General features: G+C 43.9%; 1 protein-coding gene across 12 annotated transcripts in view; it reads right to left on the minus strand.

Annotated features, from left to right (window-relative positions):
• Positions 1–20626, minus strand: part of rims2a (regulating synaptic membrane exocytosis 2a) — a 215292-nt gene that overhangs the window by 124513 nt on the left and 70153 nt on the right. For 3 of the 12 annotated variants that reach the window (XM_042310274.1, XM_042310283.1, XM_042310271.1), the window contains exon 1: positions 18542–19116. The exons of 3 other annotated variants lie outside the window; for them this stretch is intronic. In XM_042310274.1, coding sequence (XP_042166208.1) covers positions 18542–18663 — 122 coding nt within the window. In that variant the 5' untranslated portion in view covers positions 18664–19116. Of the gene's footprint in view, positions 1–18541; positions 19118–20626 lie in introns of those variants that run through there. 6 more of the 12 variants (XM_042310309.1, XM_042310289.1, XM_042310269.1 and 3 more) reach the window with 5 other exon arrangements.

Below are 20626 nucleotides of genomic sequence, written 5' to 3' on the forward strand. Positions count from 1 at the left end.
AAGCTAGAATGTAGCGCTGGAGCTGAGGCTGGAGGTAGGGCTGAAGCTAGGATTTAGGGATGGGGCTGAAGCTAGAATGTAGCGCTGGGGCTGAGGCTGGAGGTAGGGCTGAAGCTAGGATTTAGGGATGGGGCTGAAGCTAGAATGTAGCGCTGGGGCTGAGGCTGGAGTATAGGGGTGGGGTACAGGGCTGGGGCTGTGGCTAGGGAATAAGACTGGAGTTGGGGTTGGGGCTTGAGTATAGGTGCTGGGGCTTCATTTCACAGGGGCTGCATTGCACACAGGGGCTGCATTGCACACCCACCCCTGTGGGTCTCAATATCAGACAAGACTGCAGCCAGGCAGCACAACAGGACAAACAGCCAACCTCTGTCTATGTCCCACCCACTCCACTGACGTCCCGATAGAGGAGGGGGAGAACAGCTTTCTATACGGGTGAATGGTATGCCATTATTCATCTTTTAATCATCATTGATAAACGATGATGATGACCGTTCAAAACAAGCAGCAGGTTCAAGGATGAGCTGCCAGCTTCCCACACATACATTCTCTCTCACTAGCCTCTTTCACAACATGCATTTCAATAGAGGTTCTAAATACAGTACAGTACAGTAACCAGGTTACGAATCCTGAGGTATTAGCCAATCCGGTCTACTTCCACAGCAAACCTGTCCATCAAACCAATGGGAAGCTTCCACAAGGTCATGTGGCTCATCTTCTTATTCACTCACCAATGGCAGCTCAGCAAGTACCAAGGTCCCTGGCTTCCAACAAATCACCCAGGCAACAGTCACACACACACACACAACACAGCATTCACACCCTGTTTAGCAACGCACAGTTAACGTACAGCTTGAAGGTTCCATAAATAAATCATCTGTTTCTTTATTACCAGATCCTCTAGTGCCCGTTGGAGAGCACACTCAGAATACCATGACTGAAAAGAAATGAATAAAATGTCACCACTGAATCTAGTCCATATTCCAGTGGAGAACAGGCAGTCCAGGAGAACCAACAACTATGAGAACCAGGAAAATCAACTAGTATTAGAACCAGGAGAACCAGCTAGTATGAGAACCAGCTGAATCGATTGGTAAGAGAACCAGGAGAATCAACTAGTATGAAAACCAGGAGAATCGATTGGTATAAGAACCAAGAGAACCAGCTAGTATGAGAACCAGTCGAATCAATTTGAAAGAGAACCAGGAGAATCAGCTAGTATGAGAACCAGGAGAAGCAACTAGGATTAGAACCAGGAGAGCCAGCTAGTATGAAAATCAGGAGAATAAATTGGTATGAGTACCAGGAGAACAAGCTAGTATGAGAACCAGGCAAATCAATTGGTAAGAGAACCAGAAACAGCTAGTATAAGAACCAGGAGAATCAACTAGTTTGAGAACCAGGAAATCAGGTAGTATTAGAACCAGGAGAATCAGGTAGTATGAGAACCAGGAGAATCAACTAGTTTGAGAACCAGGAAATCAACTAGTATTAGAACCAGGAGAATCAGGTGGTATGAAAACCAGGAGAATCAACTAGTAAGAGAACCAGAAGAATCAGGTAGTATTAGAACCAGGAGAATCAGGTAGTATGAGAACCAGGAGAATCAACTAGTATTAGAACCAGGAGAATCAACTAGTATGAGAACCAGGAGAATCAGGTAGTATTAGAACCAGGATAATCAGGTAGTATGAGAACCAGGAGAATCAACTAGTATTAAAACCAGGAGAATCAGGTAGTATGAGAACCAGGAGAAACCAGGAGAATCAACTAGTAAGAGAACCAGAAGAATCAGGTAGTATTAGAACCAGGAGAATCAGGTAGTATGAGAACCAGGAGAATCAACTAGTATTAGAACCAGGAGAATCAACTAGTATGAGAACCAGGAGAATCAGGTAGTATGAGAACCAGGAGAATCAGGTAGTATTAGAACCAGGATAATCAGGTAGTATGAGAACCAGGAGAATCAACTAGTATTAAAACCAGGAGAATCAGGTAGTATGAGAACCAGGAGAATCAACTAGTATTAGAACCAGGAGAATCAGGTAGTATGAGAACCAGGAGAATCAGGTAGTATGAGAACCAGGAGAATCAGGTAGTATGAGAACCAGGATAATCAGGTAGTATGAGAACCAGGAGAATCAACTAGTATGAGAACCAGGAGAATCAGGTAGTATGAGAACCAGGATAATCAGTTAGTATGAGAACCAGGAGAATCAACTAGTATTAGAACCAGGAGAATCAGGTAGTATGAGAACTAGGAGAATCAACTAGTATTAGAATCAGGAGAATCAGGTAGTATGAGAACCAGGAGAATCAACTAGTATTAGAACCAGGAGAATCAACTAGTATGAGAACCAGGAGAATCAGGTAGTATGAGAACCAGGAGAATCAGGTAGTATTAGAACCAGGATAATCAGGTAGTATGAGAACCAGGAGAATCAACTAGTATTAAAACCAGGAGAATCAGGTAGTATGAGAACCAGGAGAATCAAATAGTATTAGAACCAGGGGAATCAGGTAGTATGAGAACCAGGAGAATCAACTAGTATGAGAACCAGGAGAATCAGGTAGTATGAGAATCAGGAGAATCAGGTAGTATGAGAACCAGGAGAATCAACTAGTATTAAAACCAGGAGAATCAGGTAGTATGAGAACCAGGAGAATCAACTAGTATGAGAACCAGGAGAATCAGGTAGTATGAGAACCAGGAGAATCAGGTAGTATGAGAACCAGGAGAATCAGGTAGTATGAGAACCAGGATAATCAGGTAGTATGAGAACCAGGAGAATCAGGTAGTATGAGAACTAGGAGAATCAACTAGTATTAGAACCAGGAGAATCAGGTAGTATGAGAACCAGGAGAATCAACTAGTATTAGAACCAGGATAATCAGGTAGTATGTTAACCAGGAGAATCAACTAGTTTGAGAACCAGGAAATCAACTAGTGTTAGAACCAGGAGAATCAGGTGGTATGAAAACCAGGAGAATCAACTAGTAAGAGAACCAGGAGGACCAGCGAGAATGAGAAGCAGCCCTACATGGTGCTTGGTGACTATCTAGTGCTGTGTAGTCAGTAGAGAATAAAACACACTAATGCTTCAATGGATTTTTCCAATTTTGGAAAATCATGAACTAAAATAAGGAAATGTCTGTCCTGATTGGTCCCGATTGGTTTGGTTTGTCAGGATAAAGTATAAGGCCAGTTACCTCCAAGCTGCCTTACACTTACCTCATTACCATGAGATACACTACAGTATGTTACAAACCCTATCTCTCTGGCTATGGGACAGGAACCTTCTAGAAACTTGTGATCTGATGAGCCCTCTAGAACCTCGAACCGTATGTGATCTGATCTGATGAGCTCTCTCGAACCGTATGAGATCAGATATATGAGCCTTCTAGAACCTTCTAGAACATAAGCTCTTCAGTATGGCAAAGACCTTTAGTAAGCAAACCACACTCATGTAGGTGCCCATATTCTGAAGGAGACTGTGTGAGTAGTAACTGTCAACTCATATTGAGAAAAAATACACAGCAATTTTGCAACAAAGCAAAAACATATGAGGAAAACATGAAGGAGCCCATTTCATTTCAGCTTTTTCAATTTAAATGTAGCCTTGTTCCACACCGGTAAGCATTGGATATTGCCTCTGCCCTCTGCCTCGGGCACAGTTCAAGATAACCACTACAGGATCTATTTTTAACAGCCATCAATTATAAAAAATGTATTCTAGTAAGAGTGTCTGGGTTGTGTGTGTGTGTTCCATGCTTTTCCAAAGGTGTATTGGAGGACAGTGTATTGTCTGGTCCTCCACTTGCCAGTTCAGATCACACTTCTTTTCAGGTTTTAGAGACTCTTTTATCAACAAGGCATGGTCAAGTATCTCTTGACCATGTTTCTTCCTGTCACACTGTAGGCATTACCATGGTCTGCCTGTATATTGCATGTCAAATACAGAGGTAGATGTATAGTGCTGGAAGCCAATGAAAGGAAGGTTAAGAGTGTGTCCCAAATGGCACTAAACTCCCTATATAGTGCACTACTTTTGACCAGAGCCCTATGGGCCCTGGTCAAAAGTAGTGCACTATAAAGGGAATAGGGTGCCATTTGGGATGCAACCAGGGTGTAGGAGGAGGGGGTGTGGATGGGGTGGGCCTGCCATTCAGGAGAGGGGAGGGAAGGTGGGGAGTTCCATCCACAGATATTCTATAAATCACTTCTGAATGTAAGTGTGGTATATTATATGTGAGTTTTACATGTTATTCTGTGTGTAGTTCCAACCCTGTCACAGCTCCAGTGGTGGGCTGCTGTGGATGTTTCTCCTGGAAGGCCACCAACATGGCCCCTGCTGTATGGCCCCAGGGCAGGCAGCCATGCATGCATAAGGCCCATCCCGACCCTCATACTCACTCTCTGTCTGTCTGAGAGATGGTAGCTCCCACATGCTACAGATGGATATCACTCGTGGAAACATCGAACAACCTCAGCTGAGTACATATTCCGCCCGGTGCCAGAAAGCAAACAAATACAATGATATGGCAGACGCTGGGGTTTGGAAGAGACATGTATTTGTCAAGTCCTTGTCTGTGGGCCTACATCTACTGCAGCAATGACTTGGGTTCCTCATGAGATCATTGACTCCTGTGTCCAGCAGTCCATAAGCCTGTTCCCAGCACTGTTTGTGCTGTCTTGCCAAATCCTATGACAATGACTATAGTAGTTGGCAAAACAGCATAAACTGATCTGGGAACAGGCCAGCAGTCCACTGTCTGAATCAGTGAATCCTCCCTGCCTTTCCAAAGGCCTTCCTGTGTCCCACACTACAGAGTACACGGCAATGACCTGTACAAGACATGTTAATGGGAATTGTTTGGGACAGGGCCTCTGATACATCTGATCTTAAAAGCCCTGGAAGAGAGATGCTGGAGTTTGGAAATCGTTTCATCTTTGACAACAGTTATCTTCAAATTCCATAATGAATTGGAATTGAAATCTAGTTCCGCTATAGCCTCATAGAACAGTGGAGTGGTCTAGTGGAAGTAAGTGGAGTGTACAGTAGGTGACAAGAAGATTCTTTTTTTTTTACTGACAAACTGTGCAGAGAACTTCCCCATAAAGCAGGGATGGGGGGGGTGAATAAATGAGGAGCTTGCCTGCATGGTAAAAAGAATCATCATCATCTTCAAAGTCTGCTTCCTTCCTTCCTCCCTCACCACCACCACCGGAGATCAAATCAACTGCTATCCTAAAACCTAATGAACTAGTAAACACACTGAATTAAATTCATATTATATGCAGCTTCATTAATGCTGGGCAGGCAGCAGTCTCCAGAAATAACAGAAAGCGAAGGGGAGGGGGGTGTTGCTCCCTCCATGTTTACTCAGCATAAACCTGCCAGGAAGAGTATCTTTTGATTACTTCTCAGCAGCCCCCCTCACCCTCTTCCCTCTCCTCCAACACCCAGGCACTTTGTATCCTCTCAAAGACCATTTTATTCGCAACACAAATGGAGAATGGAGTCTCAATGTACATGTGTGGGGAAGACAGAGACTGAGACAGAGCCTACCACAGTGCATCAGAGCGCAATGATAGCAAAATATGGCAATAATTAGTCTCATTGAGCCTCTAAATCAATATCGTAGAGGAGGATTGGAGTGGGGCTAGGAGTTTTATTTTAACTTTATTTTAACAGGGAAGATATATTAAGACCTAGGTGTCTTTTTCAGATGTGCCCTGCACAATAGAACATAACTATACACTAAATATACACTAAATATACACTAAAATACAAAACACAGTCATGGGAAGCATGTGTAAAACATCACAAATCACCCAGAAAAACAGTTACATTCCTCCACAAATACGTCCCCATTCAGTACTCTAAGGTGCCCATGTAACGCCCCCATTCAGGACTCTAACCTGCCCATGTAACGCCCCCATTCAGGACTCTAACCTGCCAATGTAACGTCCCCATTCAGTACTCTAAGGTGCCCATGTAACGCCCCCATTCAGTACTCTAACCTGCCCATGTAACGTCCCCATTCAGTACTCTAAGGTGCCCATGTAACGCCCCCATTCAGTACTCTAACCTGCCCATGTAACGCCCCCATTCAGGACTCTAACCTGCCAATGTAACGTCCCCATTCAGTACTCTAAGGTGCCCATGTAACGCCCCCATTCAGTACTCTAAGGTGCCCATGTAACGCCCCCATTCAGGACTCTAACCTGCCAATGTAACGTCCCCATTCAGTACTCTACCCTGCCCATGTAATGTCCCCATTCAGTACTCTAACCTGCCCATGTATGTCCCCATTCAGTACTCTAACCTGCCCATGTAACGTCCCCATTCAGAACTCTAAGGTGCCCATGTAACGTCCCCATTCAGTACTCTAACCTGCCCATGTAACGTCCCCATTCAGTACTCTAACCTGCCCATGTAACGTCCCCATTCAGTACTCTAACATCCCCATTCAGTACTCTAACCTGCCCATGTAACATCCCCATTCAGTACTCTAACCTGCCCATGTAACGTCCCCATTCAGTACTCTAACCTGCCCATGTAACGTCCCCATTCATTCTAACGTCCCCATTCAGTACTCTAACCTGCCCATGTAACATCCCCATTCAGTACTCTAACCTGCCCATGTAACGTCCCCATTCAGTACTCTAACCTGCCCATGTAACATCCCCATTCAGTACTCTAACCTGTCCCCATTCAGTAACGTCTAACCCCATTCAGTACTCTAACTGCCCATGTAACATCCCCATTCAGTACTCTAACCTGCCCATGTAACATCCCCATTCAGTACTCTAACCTGCCCATGTAACGTCCCCATTCAGTACTCTAACCTGCCCATGTGTCCCCATTCAGTACTCTAACGTCCCCATTCAGTACTCTAACCTGCCCATGTAACATCCCCATTCAGTACTCTAACCTGCCCATGTAACGTCCTCCATTCAGTACTCTAACCTGCCCATGTAACGTCCCCATTCAGTACTCTAACCTGCCCATGTAACGTCCCCATTCAGTACTCTAACGTCCCAATTCAGTACTCTAACCTGCCCATGTAACATCCCCATTCAGTACTCTAACCTGCCCATGTAACGTCCCCATTCAGTACTCTAACCTGCCCATGTAACGTCCCCATTCAGTACTCTAACCTGCCCATGTAACGTCCCCATTCAGTACTCTAATCTGACCATGTAACGTCCCCATTCAGTACTCTAACCTGCCCATGTAACGTCCCCATTCAGTACTCTAACCTGCCCATGTAACGTCCCCATTCAGTACTCTACCCTGCCCATGTAACGTCCCCATTCATCTAACCTGCCCATGTAACGTCCCCATTCAGTACTCTAACGTCCCATGTAACGTCCCAATTCAGTACTCTAACCTGCCCATGTAACATCCCCATTCAGTACTCTAACCTGCCCATGTAACGTCCCCATTCAGTACTCTAACGTCCCCATTCAGTACTCTAACCTGCCCATGTAACATCCCCATTCAGTACTCTAACCTGCCCATGTAACGTCCCCATTCAGTACTAACCTAATGTAACGTCCCCATTCAGTACCCATGTAACGTCCCCATTCAGTAACTGACCATGTAACGTCCCCCATTCAGTACTCTAACCTGCCCATGTAACATCCCCATTCAGTACTCTAACCTGCCCATGTAACGTCCCCATTCAGTACTCTAACCTGCCCATGTAACGTCCCCATTCAGTACTCTAACCTGCCCATGTAACGTCCCCATTCAGTACTCTAACCTGCCCATGTAACATCCCCATTCAGTACTCTAACGTCCCCATTCAGTACTCTAACCTGCCCATGTAACGTCCCCATTCAGTACTCTAACCTGCCCATGTAACGTCCCCATTCAGTACTCTAACCTGCCCAATGTAACGTCCCCATTCAGTACTCTAACCTGCCCATGTAACGTCCCCATTCAGTACTCTAACGCGTCCCCATTCAGTACTCTAACCTGCCCATGTAACGTCCCCATCCCCATTCAGTACTCTAACCTGCCCATGTAACATCCCCATTCAGTACTCTAACCTGCCCATGTAACGTCCCCATTCAGTACTCTAACCTGCCCATGTAACATCCCCATTCAGTACTCTAACCTGCCCATGTAACATCCCCATTCAGTACTCTAACGTCCCCATTCAGTACTCTAACCTGCCCATGTAACGTCCCCATTCAGTACTCTAACCTGCCCATGTAACATCCCCATTCAGTACTCTAACCTGCCCATGTAACATCCCCATTCAGTACTCTAACCTGCCCATGTAACGTCCCCATTCAGTACTCTAACCTGCCCATGTAACATCCCCATTCAGTACTCTAACCTGCCCATGTATCCCCATTCAGTACTCTAACGTCCCCATTCAGTACTCTAACCTGCCCATGTAACGTCCCATTCAGTACTCTAACCTGCCCATGTAACGTCCCCATTCAGTACTCTAACCTGCCCATGTAACGTCCCCATTCAGTACTCTAACGTCCCAATTCAGTACTCTAACCTGCCCATGTAACATCCCCATTCAGTACTCTAACCTGCCCATGTAACGTCCCCATTCAGTACTCTAACATCCCCATTCAGTACTCTAACCTACCCATGTAACGTCCCCATTCAGTACTCTAACCTGCCCAAATGTCACCGCAACATTAAGGTTAAATGGATTTAGAATTTTGATCCAAAAGCAGATAGCTCACTGGATGGAAGCAGATGTAGCTCACTGGATGGAAGCAGATGTAGCTCACTGGATGGAAGCAGATGTAGCTCACTGGATGGAAGCAGATGTAGCTCACTGGATGGAAGCAGATGTAGCTCACTGGATGGAAGCAGATTTAGCTCACTGGAAGGAAGCAGATTTAGCTCACTGGATAGAAGCAGATGTAGCTCACTGGATGGAAGCAGATGTAGCTCACTGGATGGAAGCAGATGCAGCTCACTGGATGGAAGCAGATGTAGCTCACTGGATGGAAGCAGATTTAGCTCACTGGATAGAAGCAGATGTAGCTCACTGGATGGAAGCAGATGTAGCTCTCTGGATGGAAGCAGATGTAGCTCACTGGATGGAAGCAGATGTAGCTCACTGGATGGAAGCAGATGTAGCTCACTGGATGGAAGCAGATGTAGCTCACTGGATGGAAGCAGATTTAGCTCACTGGATGGAAGCAGATTTAGCTCACTGGATGGAAGCAGATTTAGCTCACTGGATGGAAGCAGATTTAGCTCACTGGATGGAAGCAGATGTAGCTCACTGGGTGGAAGCAGATGTAGCTCACTGGATGGAAGCAGATTTAGCTCACTGGATGGAAGCAGATTTAGCTCACTGGATGGAAGCAGATTTAGCTCACTGGATGGAAGCAGATGTAGCTCACTGGATGGAGATGTTTAGATTAAGATTTCTTGATTGTTTCCTTATCACGTTGGTTCTCATGTATTTCTGGGTAATTGAATAAATCTGAGCATGAAATTGGGTCAAAGCCAGAGAATTGTGGTTATTCATCAGCCAACAAAAAATATGATATTGCGCCATTAGATCTATTGTGAATTTATTCATGGGAGCCGTGTTTAGTGTAACACACACACACACACATATAGCCACACATACAGCCACATATACAGCCACACATACAGCCACACATACAGCCACATACAGTCGGACCTGCCTGGTGTGTTCCTTGTTCTTCATGATGCTCTCTGCGCTTTTAACGGACCTCTGAGACTATCACAGTGCAGGTTCATTTATACGGAGACTTGATTACACACAGGTGGATTGTATTTATCATCATTAGTCATTTAGGTCAACATTGGATCATTCAGAGATCTGAATTTCTGAACTTCTGGAGAGAGTTTGCTGCACTGAAAGTAAAGGGGCTGAATAATTTTGCACGCCCAATTTTTCAGTTTTTGTTTTGTTAAAAAAGTTTGAAATATCCAATAAATGTCGTTCCACTTCATGATTGTGTCCCACTTGTTGTTGATTCTTCACAAAAAAAATACAGTTTTATATCTTTATGTTTGAAGCCTGAAATGTGGCAAAAGGTCGCAAAGTTCAAGGGGGCCGAATACTTTCGCAAGGCACTGTATACAGCCACACATACAGCCACACATACAGCAACACATACAGATACACATACAGCCACACATACAGCCACACATACAGCCACATATACAGCCACACATACAACCACACATACAGCCACACATACAGCCATATATACAGCCACACATACAGCCACATATACAGCCACATATACAGCCACACTTACAGCCACATATACAGCCACACATACAGCCACATACACAGCCACACATATAGCCACATACACAGCCACATATACAGCCACACATACAGCCACATATACAGCCACACATACAGCCACACATACAGCCACATATACAGCCACATATACAGCCACATACACAGCCACACACACACATACAGCCACACACACACACACATACAGCCATGCATATAGCCACACATACAGCCACACACACACACACACACATACAGCCACGCAAATAGCCACACATACAGCCACACACACACACACATACAGCCACGCATATAGCCACACATACAGCCACACACACACAGACACACACAGACACACACACACACAGTAAGTGTTGATTCTAATTCATGTGAGCTAGCAAGGCTTGATGTGGTGATAACTTTCTACTTGGTAGGGGCTAATGTGTGTTAGATGTGTCATGAGTGTGTATATGTGTGTGTTTGCAGGCGTGAGTGTGCAATAATTATGTGTAAATAAACATGTAGTTAGAACAAAATAATAATTTGGTAGGTGCTTATATATTTTGTCCTGTTTCATTATTTAAACATTTTTTGCATATCCTACTCTCCCTGAGACAAGGGGTTAAGTGCCTTGCTCAAGGGCACATCGGCAGATTTTTCACCTTGTCGACTCTGGGATCCAAATTAGCGACCTCTCGGTTAATGGCCCAACGTTCTAACTGATAGGCTACCAGCCACCCTAAATTAACTACATATATCATAAAGGCCTTATGACATTGACAATCAACATCACGTCAACACATGGTAGTACTGTAAGTACACCACATCCATACATGCAGTGTTTAAAATGTCTCTCTCTACTGAAGAAAAAGAACAGGATGAAATCAGACATCTGGTTCACAGCTGAAAGAGAAGCTTTTCAAAGAAGAAATGCCCCTTTGGGATGGGCTTCGAGTTCACGCAACACACACACAACTTAGAGATGCCCCTCTCATACACACACAAATGCACACACCACTTTGAATGCCACTCAGCCACCCTCTTTTCATGACAGTCCCATCAGCCGGAAGAGACAGAGTTTGGGACCTCAGGCAGTGGAGGAGATGGATGTACATAGGTCTGAAAAGCCCCCATGCTGGGCTTTACTGAAACGTTACTATTCCTGGCCATAATAAAGCTGATGCACACACACACACACACACACACTCGGTCCTTTTGAGAGAATCAGTGTCGCTGTGTGAGCATGAAAGAGCCCAGATGTCCCTGTCACATTCGAGACTGTCCTCTGTTGTCTATCTCTTGTTGTGCTCCCTGTTCGCTCCACGACGCCTCTGTGTGCTTCGCTTTCCTCGAGGAGAATGGCCGTTTCTAGGTGTAGCAGCACTATAGGTATTTTTGTTTGTGATGTGTGTGGTGTGCATTCCTGACATGATGACATCATATGTACCCTACCCGAGCACTGCTATTCTGTGACCAACTACAAATGACAATTTAACCTCTTGTTGCTTTAAAACCCTTGTTGTTGTGCCTATGGGAGCCTCTCCACCTCTGTCTCCATCTCTCTCTCTCTCCACCTCTCTCTCCACATACAGTGCATTCGGAAAGTATTCAGACCCCTTCCCTTTTTCCACATTTTGTTACGTTACAGCCTTATTCTAAAAATGATTAAATAAAAACATTTCCTCATCAATCTACACACAACACACCATCATAACAAAGTGAAAACAGGTTTTTAAAAATGTTTGCTAATTTATTCAAAATAAAAACAGAAATACCTTATGTACATAAGTATTCAGACCATTTGCTATAAGACTTGAGCTCAGGTTTCCAATGATCATCCTTGAGATGTTTCTACAACTTGATTGGAGTCCACCTGTGGTAAATTCAATTGACTGGACATGATTTGGAGGCTCACACACCTGTCTATATAAAGTCCCACAGTTGACAGTGCATGTCAGAGCAAAAACCAAGCCATGAGGTTGAAGGAATTGTCCTTAGAGCCCCGAGACAGGAGCTTGTGTCGAGGCACAGATCTGGGGAAGGGAACCAAAACAATGTCTGCAGCATTGAAGGTCCCCAAGAACACAGTGGCCTCCATCATTCTTAAATGGAAGAAGTTTGGAACCACCAAGACCCTTCCTAGAGATGGCCGCCTGGGAAAACTGAGAAATAGGGGGAGAAGGGCCTTGGTCAGGGAGGTGACCAAGAACCCGATGGTCACTCTGACAGAGCTCCAGAGTTCCTCTGTGAAGATGGGAGAACGTTCCAGAAGGACAACCATCTCTGCAGCCCTCCACCAATCTGGCTTTTATGGTAGAGTGGCCAGACGGAAGCCACTCCCCAGTAAAAGGCACATGACAGCCCGCTTGGAGTTTGCCAAAATGCACCTAAAGGACACTCAGAACATTAAAAACAAGATTCCCTTGTCTGATAAAACCATGATTGAAGTCTTTGGCCTGAATGCCAAGCGTCACGTCTGTAGGAAACATGGCACCATTACTACGGTGAAGCATGGGGGTGGCAGCATCATGCTGTGGAGATGTTTTTCAGCGGCAAGGACTGGGAGGCAGGATAAAGGGAAAGATGAATGGAGCAAAGTACAGAGAGATCCTTGATGAAAACCTGCTCCAGAGCACTCAGGACCTCAAACTGGGGCGAAGGTTCACCTTCCAACAGGACAATGACCCTAATCACACAGCCAAGACAACGCAGGAGTGTCTTTCGGGACAAGTCTCTGAATTTCCTTGAGTGGCCCAGCCAGGGCCCAGGCTTGAACCCGATCGAACATCTCTGAAAATAGCTGTGCAGCGACAGTCCCCATCCAACCTGACAGAGCTTGAGAGAATTTTGCAGAGAAGAATGGGAGAAACTCCCCAAATACAGGTGTGCCAAGCATGTAGCATCATACCCAAAACGACTTGAGGGTGTAATTGCTACCAAAGGTGCTTCAACAAAGTACTGAGTAAAAGGTCTGAATACTTATGTAAATGTGATATTTCTGGTGGGGTTGTTTGTTTTTTGCAACAAAAAAATAATAACCTGCTTTTGCTTTGTCATTATGGTGTATTGTGTGAAGATTGATGAGGGGAAAAAACAATTTCATAAATTATAGAATATGGCTGTAACGTAACAAAATGTGGAAAAAGTCAAGGGGTCTGAATACTTTCCAAATGCACTGCACCTCTATCTCTCTCTCTCAGCAGTAGCAGCCAGTATAAAGCCTTGAGCCTGACGCTAATCTAGCCACTGAGCCAACCACCACTCCAGCCATCTTCCTCCCTCAAGCCTCAGAACCCTGATGCTAAGATAGACCTATCTGTGAGAGCAGAGCATATGGATTCTCACTCTGGTCTCTAGTATGCTTGCACCCTATTTCCTATACTGTATTAGTTCACTACTTTTAGATAGAGCCCTTATACGTAGTGCATTATGTAGGGAATATGGTAAAAATGGAACTTGCTGATCACAGAGTCCCACAAGCTGCAGCCTGTCTGTCTATCTCTTTTATATCTTTGTCACTATGATGACTGATGCCTGTGTATCTCAGCCTCCTCCTCCTCCGCTCTTCTCTTATCTTCTGCCTCCTCATCTACTTCTTATTTTATATTCTGCCTTTTCATCCTCCTCTTATCTTCCTCCTCCTCATCCTCATTATGTCAACCTCTCTAGACTCAACCCCAATCCCCTGATCCACATATTGTGTATTCCCCTCCATCCACCCACTCAACACTTCACTCCACTAACCTCCTGCTAGAAGAAGCAGAAGAGAGAGACAGTGAGGGAGGGAGGGAGGGAGGGAGAGGGAGGGAGGGAGGGAGGGAGGGAGGGAGGGAGAGGAGGGCTCCCTGGTTCCAGACCAGACTAACACCAGGATTAACAATAGGGGATACCTCATCCTCTCTATTGATTAGTACTGAGCGATTGACCAACATTTAGGTTATTTGGGGGTTTTAAACAACTAATTGACCAACATTGGTTCAATTATATGAATTCCATTTCATTTGTTTTTTCCATGCCCTCATTGTGCACATCACACAGTTTCTGAGATAAATCAGATCAACCCGAACTGTGCGATGTAGTAGGGAGTTGTAGTTTCCAACAGGCCAATATTCGACATAGTTTAGTGCAGAAAACCTGGTAATTAACTACAATGACCATAATCGCACCTACGTGTCAAGTATGTTTCTTTTACGCCTGCTACCTAAAAGAAAGAAGAATGGCGATGGAGAGGGATAGAACAGTTGCTTCGAGAGGTATCTCTACTTGAAAATACATGTTCTAAGTGATTGGTAGTTGGTATTCAGCAGTCATAAAAGTATGCTTTATTTACTTTGAAGAACGAGTAAAATAGTGATTTTGGCAGACAGCATAGGCAGCAGCTCTATAGAGATGAGATGACTTGGAATGAAATAATAAAGTCATTGAATAAAACAAATGTAATATACACAACAACTCAAATATTTTATTAAAGTAAGGTAAATGTGAATCAATTATGGTTAATAAGTGATAAGCAGTAATGGGCAGTGACCTCCATCATGGGACTTTTTAAAATGCTTTTCTCTTTTCTTCTGTGTTTTTACAGCATTCAACCCTCATAATGCAGTGTATTTAATGTTTTTAAAATGCTTTTCTCTTTTCTTCTGTGTTTTTACAGCATTCAACCCTCATAATGCATAGTGTATTTAATGTTTTTAAAATGATTTTCTCTTTTCTTCTGTGTTTTTACAGCATTCAACCCTCATAATGCATAGTGTATTTAATGTTTTTAAAATGATTTTCTCTTTTCTTCTGTGTTTTTACAGCATTCAACCCTCATAATGCATAGTGTATTTAATGTTTTTTAAATGCTTTTCTCTTTTCTTCTGTGTTTTTACAGCATTCAACCCTCATAATGCATAGTGTATTTAATGTTTTTAAATGCTTTTCTCTTTTCTTCTGTGTTTTTACAGCATTCAACCCTCATAATGCAGTGTATTTAATGTTTTTAAAATGCTTTTCTCTTTTCTTCTGTGTTTTTACAGCATTCAACCCTCATAATGCATAGTGTATTTAATGTTTTTAAAATGCTTTTCTCTTTTCTTCTGTGTTTTTACAGCATTCAACCCTCATAATGCATAGTGTATTTAATGTTTTTAAAATGCTTTTCTCTTTTCTTCTGTGTTTTTACAGCATTCAACCCTCATAATGCATAGTGTATTTAATGTTTTTAAATGCTTTTCTCTTTTCTTCTGTGTTTTTACAGCATTCAACCCTCATAATGCATAGTGTATTTAATGTTTTTTAAATGCTTTTCTCTTTTCTTCTGTGTTTTTACAGCATTCAACCCTCATAATGCATAGTGTATTTAATGTTTTTAAATGCTTTTCTCTTTTCTTCTGTGTTTTTACAGCATTCAACCCTCATAATGCAGTGTATTTAATGTTTTTTAAATGCTTTTCTCTTTTCTTCTGTGTTTTTACAGCATTCAACCCTCATAATGCATAGTGTATTTAATGTTTTTAAATGCTTTTCTCTTTTCTTCTGTGTTTTTACAGCATTCAACCCTCATAATGCAGTGTATTTAATGTTTTTAAAATGCTTTTCTCTTTTCTTCTGTGTTTTTACAGCATTCAACCCTCATAATGCAGTGTATTTAATGTTTTTTAAATGCTTTTCTCTTTTCTTCTGTGTTTTTACAGCATTCAACCCTCATAATGCATAGTGTATTTAATGTTTTTAAATGCTTTTCTCTTTTCTTCTGTGTTTTTACAGCATTCAACCCTCATAATGCATAGTGTATTTAATGTTTTTTAAATGATTGAAAACCGTGATATTTAAAAAATAATAATAATAATCAAACCGAAACTAACTGACCTCAAAAAGCACTAGGAACTACTAATGATCAAACATAATTACCATGGCAACCTCATAACTGTTGGAAAGGAGGGAGAAACTGATATGATGATTGAGGTCGAAGACTAACTGAGTGACTGAGAGCACAGTGAAGAGCAGGCCATGCTGACTGGACTGTGTAGTTCTGACACGGTCCATGGCTTCATGTGATGAGACACATGATAATAAACTGATAATAAACAAACTGTTACATGGTGAGGTTGCAAACATAGTAGTTGGGCGGTGGGGGGGGGGTGTATTGAATCAACTTATTAAAATCCAATAATGCTGCACAACCTCTATTATGCAGTGATGAGGCTTGACATCAGCTGCATGTGTTGTTTTTGGTCGGAGGCAAGCGGTTCCTGGAATCTGTCAACCCAATGGGTTGATATCGCCCACAGCAGAGAGGAGGAGAGGAGCGACCCCACACCATGTCATGGCGAAGAATGCATTCATTCAGGACTTCTAAGAACAGATTGTGGACACCATTAGAACCTCTACTGACACCATTAGAACCTCTACTGACATACACATGCATTATACATAGAGATGGATCTCAATGCAGAACCCATTAGTGAGCCAGCAGACAGCATGTAGAGAGAGAGAGAGAGAGAGAGAGAAAGAGAGAGAGATAGAGAGACAGAGAGAGAGAGAGAGAGAGAGAGAGAGAGACAGGGAGACAGAGAGACAAAGAGAGAGACAGACAGGCAGTGAGAGAGAGAGACAGGGAGACAGAGAGAGAGACAGAGAGATAGATAGACAGAGTGAGAGGGGGTCTGCTGTTGGTTGGTCAGTGGTTGTCATCAGTCCCCTGCAGTCAGTCCCACTACAGTATTCTCTCAAAATGCAATGTAAATCATATGGGAGACAATGGCCCTCGTTCAATCTCTGAGATCCTCTGGGTGCTGATCTAGAATGAGTTGTGCCTTTTAGATCATATGGAATGAGATTATATGGACAGGGGGGACCAGCACTCCTTCTCTGAGACTCTTTGTGAATATGGGCCTTGAGGAACAATGACAGTCTCTTGATCTTGTATCAAGTGGTCATGATTTAGTTGGTCCTTCAATTAACAGTACAGTATGCTGACAGGGCCTGTCCTCCAGTCTTTCCTGTCTCTCTACTGAGGTGTCTAGGTGGATATGGGTTAGTTAGGCTACTATCGTATCCTCATATCCTTCTTATAGGCTTAAAGGGATACTTTGGGATTTTGGCAATGAGGCCCCTTATCATAATGGTCTCCACGTGTTCATCTGACTCTGGGGAAGTAGATATAGGGCCTCATTGCCAAAATCCGGAAGCATCCCTTTAAATAGTATCAAATGTAAATCGGTAAAATGTGATGATGACCATGACGATAAATGGCTACTGTTATAACACATATAGGCAGCTGTCTGTGTAAACCACACCTCCGTGGCTGAGTGAGTGTGCTGTGCTGTTGGGTATATGTATTGTGAGGGGGCAGAGAGCTAGCGAGGCCACACTGAATTATTTCTGAGGGAGAGATATGAAAAAAAAGAACATGAGGGTAAGACCCACAATCCCTAGAGACATGTGATGCATGTTGTATCTATAGGCTTGTTTCTGGGCTACAAAATGCCTGCTGTGCTTTCTCTTTCCCTAGACTCCATCCCATTATCTGCTGTACATCACACACATATGTTATTATATTTACAGTCATTCCTCCATACTGCATAAGTGTGTAGTGGTTGGGCAGTATTTGTGCTGAATTTCTAAGATTATTTAGCAAAAATAGTATGTGCGATATGTAAATTACATTAATTATCTTCAGTGTTTAGCAAGAATCAGTGTTACTGTAGGATAATACAAAACTGCTGACATGGCCATGGGAAAAAAATCCAGTATTGGTGTGGGTTAGGAATGGAGGTAATTCCCATAGCATAGCGTATGAAAAAGAGAGTCACAAATTACTCAAATGATTCGAGGCTGGAGCAATATTACGACATACCGTAATGTTATCCGCACAAGAAGGCACAGCAGCCTATGACGACAGCACACACATGCGGCAGCAGCGGTACACCGAGACAGACACACACACATCTCAGCATTATCACAATTTACCTGTATTGTTTCACGACCGTTCCATCCAACAACACCCCCCCCCCTCTCCCTCTCCCTCTCTCTCTTTCTCTTTCTCTCTCTCTCGCTCTATTTCATTCTCTCTGTCTCTGTCTCTCTCTCTCTCTCTCTCTCTCTCTCTCTGCGAGGAGGAATATCAACTGCAACTCCCCGGAAGGAAGGCGACGTCTTCGCATAGCCTGCTGCGGATGGATCAATAAGCGAAACCCCCTCTCTTCGAAAGCTCCTTTGACATACCAACGGGGGAAGCCCATCATAAATCACACATTCTTACAAAGGAATCACTCACCCGATGTTGCTCAACGCCTGCTCGAATAGCTCCGTCTGCAGAATGTTCTGAGGCGGCGTAAAAGCCTCATTAAAATGGGATAGAACGGAGCTACAAAATTGACGCAATGTATCAAACTGCATTTTCCTCACTTTTCCTTCGTGTCTTTTATCCACAGTATGGCCCTTTTCATCAAACACAATGCATCCACCTGCGCTGCCTCGCTCTCCGTCCGGACCCGCGTCTGTCTATCTCCAGGGACGCATTAAACGCGAAGACGCCAATCAAGTTCCATATTTCTCCTGATCTTGGTAGAAAGAGTCCTTAAATGAAAAGCAGTCGAGGCTGGAATGTACAGTCATAATGCTCCGAACTTAACCCGACAAAAAATAGCGGGCTGTAGCAGGATCTATTTGCAGTGGAGGTGAGGAAGAAGAGAACGGAAAAAGCAGCAGCGAGGCATCTTCCAGCAAAGCAAGCTTCACTTACCGGTGCATCAGGGGCAGCTCATACTCAACTCATATTTCTCTCTGTCTATTAGAGCACGCATACAAATACACACATACATACACATACAACACACAAGCATTCGTTCACGCACACGCTTGCTGTATCCTTCTCTTTCTCATAATCTGGACCGCGCACGCAGATACAATACATGGGCGCGCAGAGATGCTGTCGTCAGTGCTTTTGCCATATATGACTGCCAACCATCAGCTCTCATAAGTAATAAGGGAGAAGGACAAGGCATTCTACTTCCTCTGGGAGAGGGGAGAGGGGGAGAGAGTCTGAGAAAGGGGAGAGAAATAAAAGGTGGACGAAGGGAATGCAATCAAATGGAACTGACAGAGTTTACTAACAAATCAGACTGGATGATCCTCAGTGGGAGGACAGGGGGGTTGTCTACTAACTCCAGCAGCTCATATGGGAGTTGCAGACATTAAGCAAAGGGTCATTTAACACAGAAGAAATGGCAGGTGTGAGTGAAGGCCAACATGGATGGATGGATGCACAGCGTCTGTATAAGTTATATTCAATTTTATAAACTGGGTGATTCGAGCCCTGAATTCTGATTGGCTGACAGCCATAGTATATCAGACCATGTACCACGGGTATGACAAAACATTTATTTTTACTGCTCTAATTACAGTGGTAAGTTTATAATAGCAATAACGCACCTCTGGGGTTTGTGATATATGGCCAACATACCACGGCTAAGGGCTGTATCCAGGCACTCCGCATTGCGTAGTGCCTATATACCACACCCCCTTGGCATATACCCCCCCCTGCCTTATTGCTTAAGAATTCTATTCTATCCTAAAGATACCTAGATGTGATTTGCACTTCCCTCTGATCAATGGTTTATATAACAATCAGCATAAACACTAAGCATACAGTTATCCTGTCATTTACACAGAGGTTCATTTGATGAATAAGAGGTGGATTTAATATAATATTAGGTCACTTAATCCATAATCCCCAAAGCATCCAGATTTATTGGTGACTTGGTAAACAGGATTGAGGCACACCGTAATACATCTCTGCAGGAGCCTCCACTAGGTTGGGTAGGAAACACCCATCTCTGCAGGAGCCTCCACTAGGTTGGGTAGGAAACACCCATCTCTGTAGGAGCCTCCACTAGCTTGGGTAGGAAACACCCATCTCTGCAGGCAGGAGCCTCCACTAGCTTGGGTAGGAAACACCCATCTCTGCAGGAGCCTCCACTAGCTTGGGTGGGAAACACCCATCTCTGCAGGAGCCTCCACTAGCTTGGGTGGGAAACACCAATCTCTGCAGGAGCCTCCACTAGCTTGGGTGGGAAACACCCATCTCTGCAGGAGCCTCCACTAGCTTGGGTGGGAAACACCCGTCTCTGCAGGAGCCTCCACTAGGTTGGGTGGGAAACACCCATCTCTGCAGGAGCCTCCACTAGGTTGGGTGGGAAACTGGGGGGGGCTGGGGGCTGAGGCTGGGGTATAGGGTTGGGGTTGTGGAAGGGGCTCAGCTGGGGCTAGGGTTGAGGATGAGCCATGGTTTGGGCTGGGTGGATAAATATGGGAAACCTTGAGAAACACAAGTGGGTAATTGTATTCTAATCCCAGCCTA

This window comes from Oncorhynchus tshawytscha, linkage group LG03, assembly GCF_018296145.1.
Source record: "Oncorhynchus tshawytscha isolate Ot180627B linkage group LG03, Otsh_v2.0, whole genome shotgun sequence".
Classification (NCBI taxonomy): domain Eukaryota; kingdom Metazoa; phylum Chordata; class Actinopteri; order Salmoniformes; family Salmonidae; genus Oncorhynchus; species Oncorhynchus tshawytscha.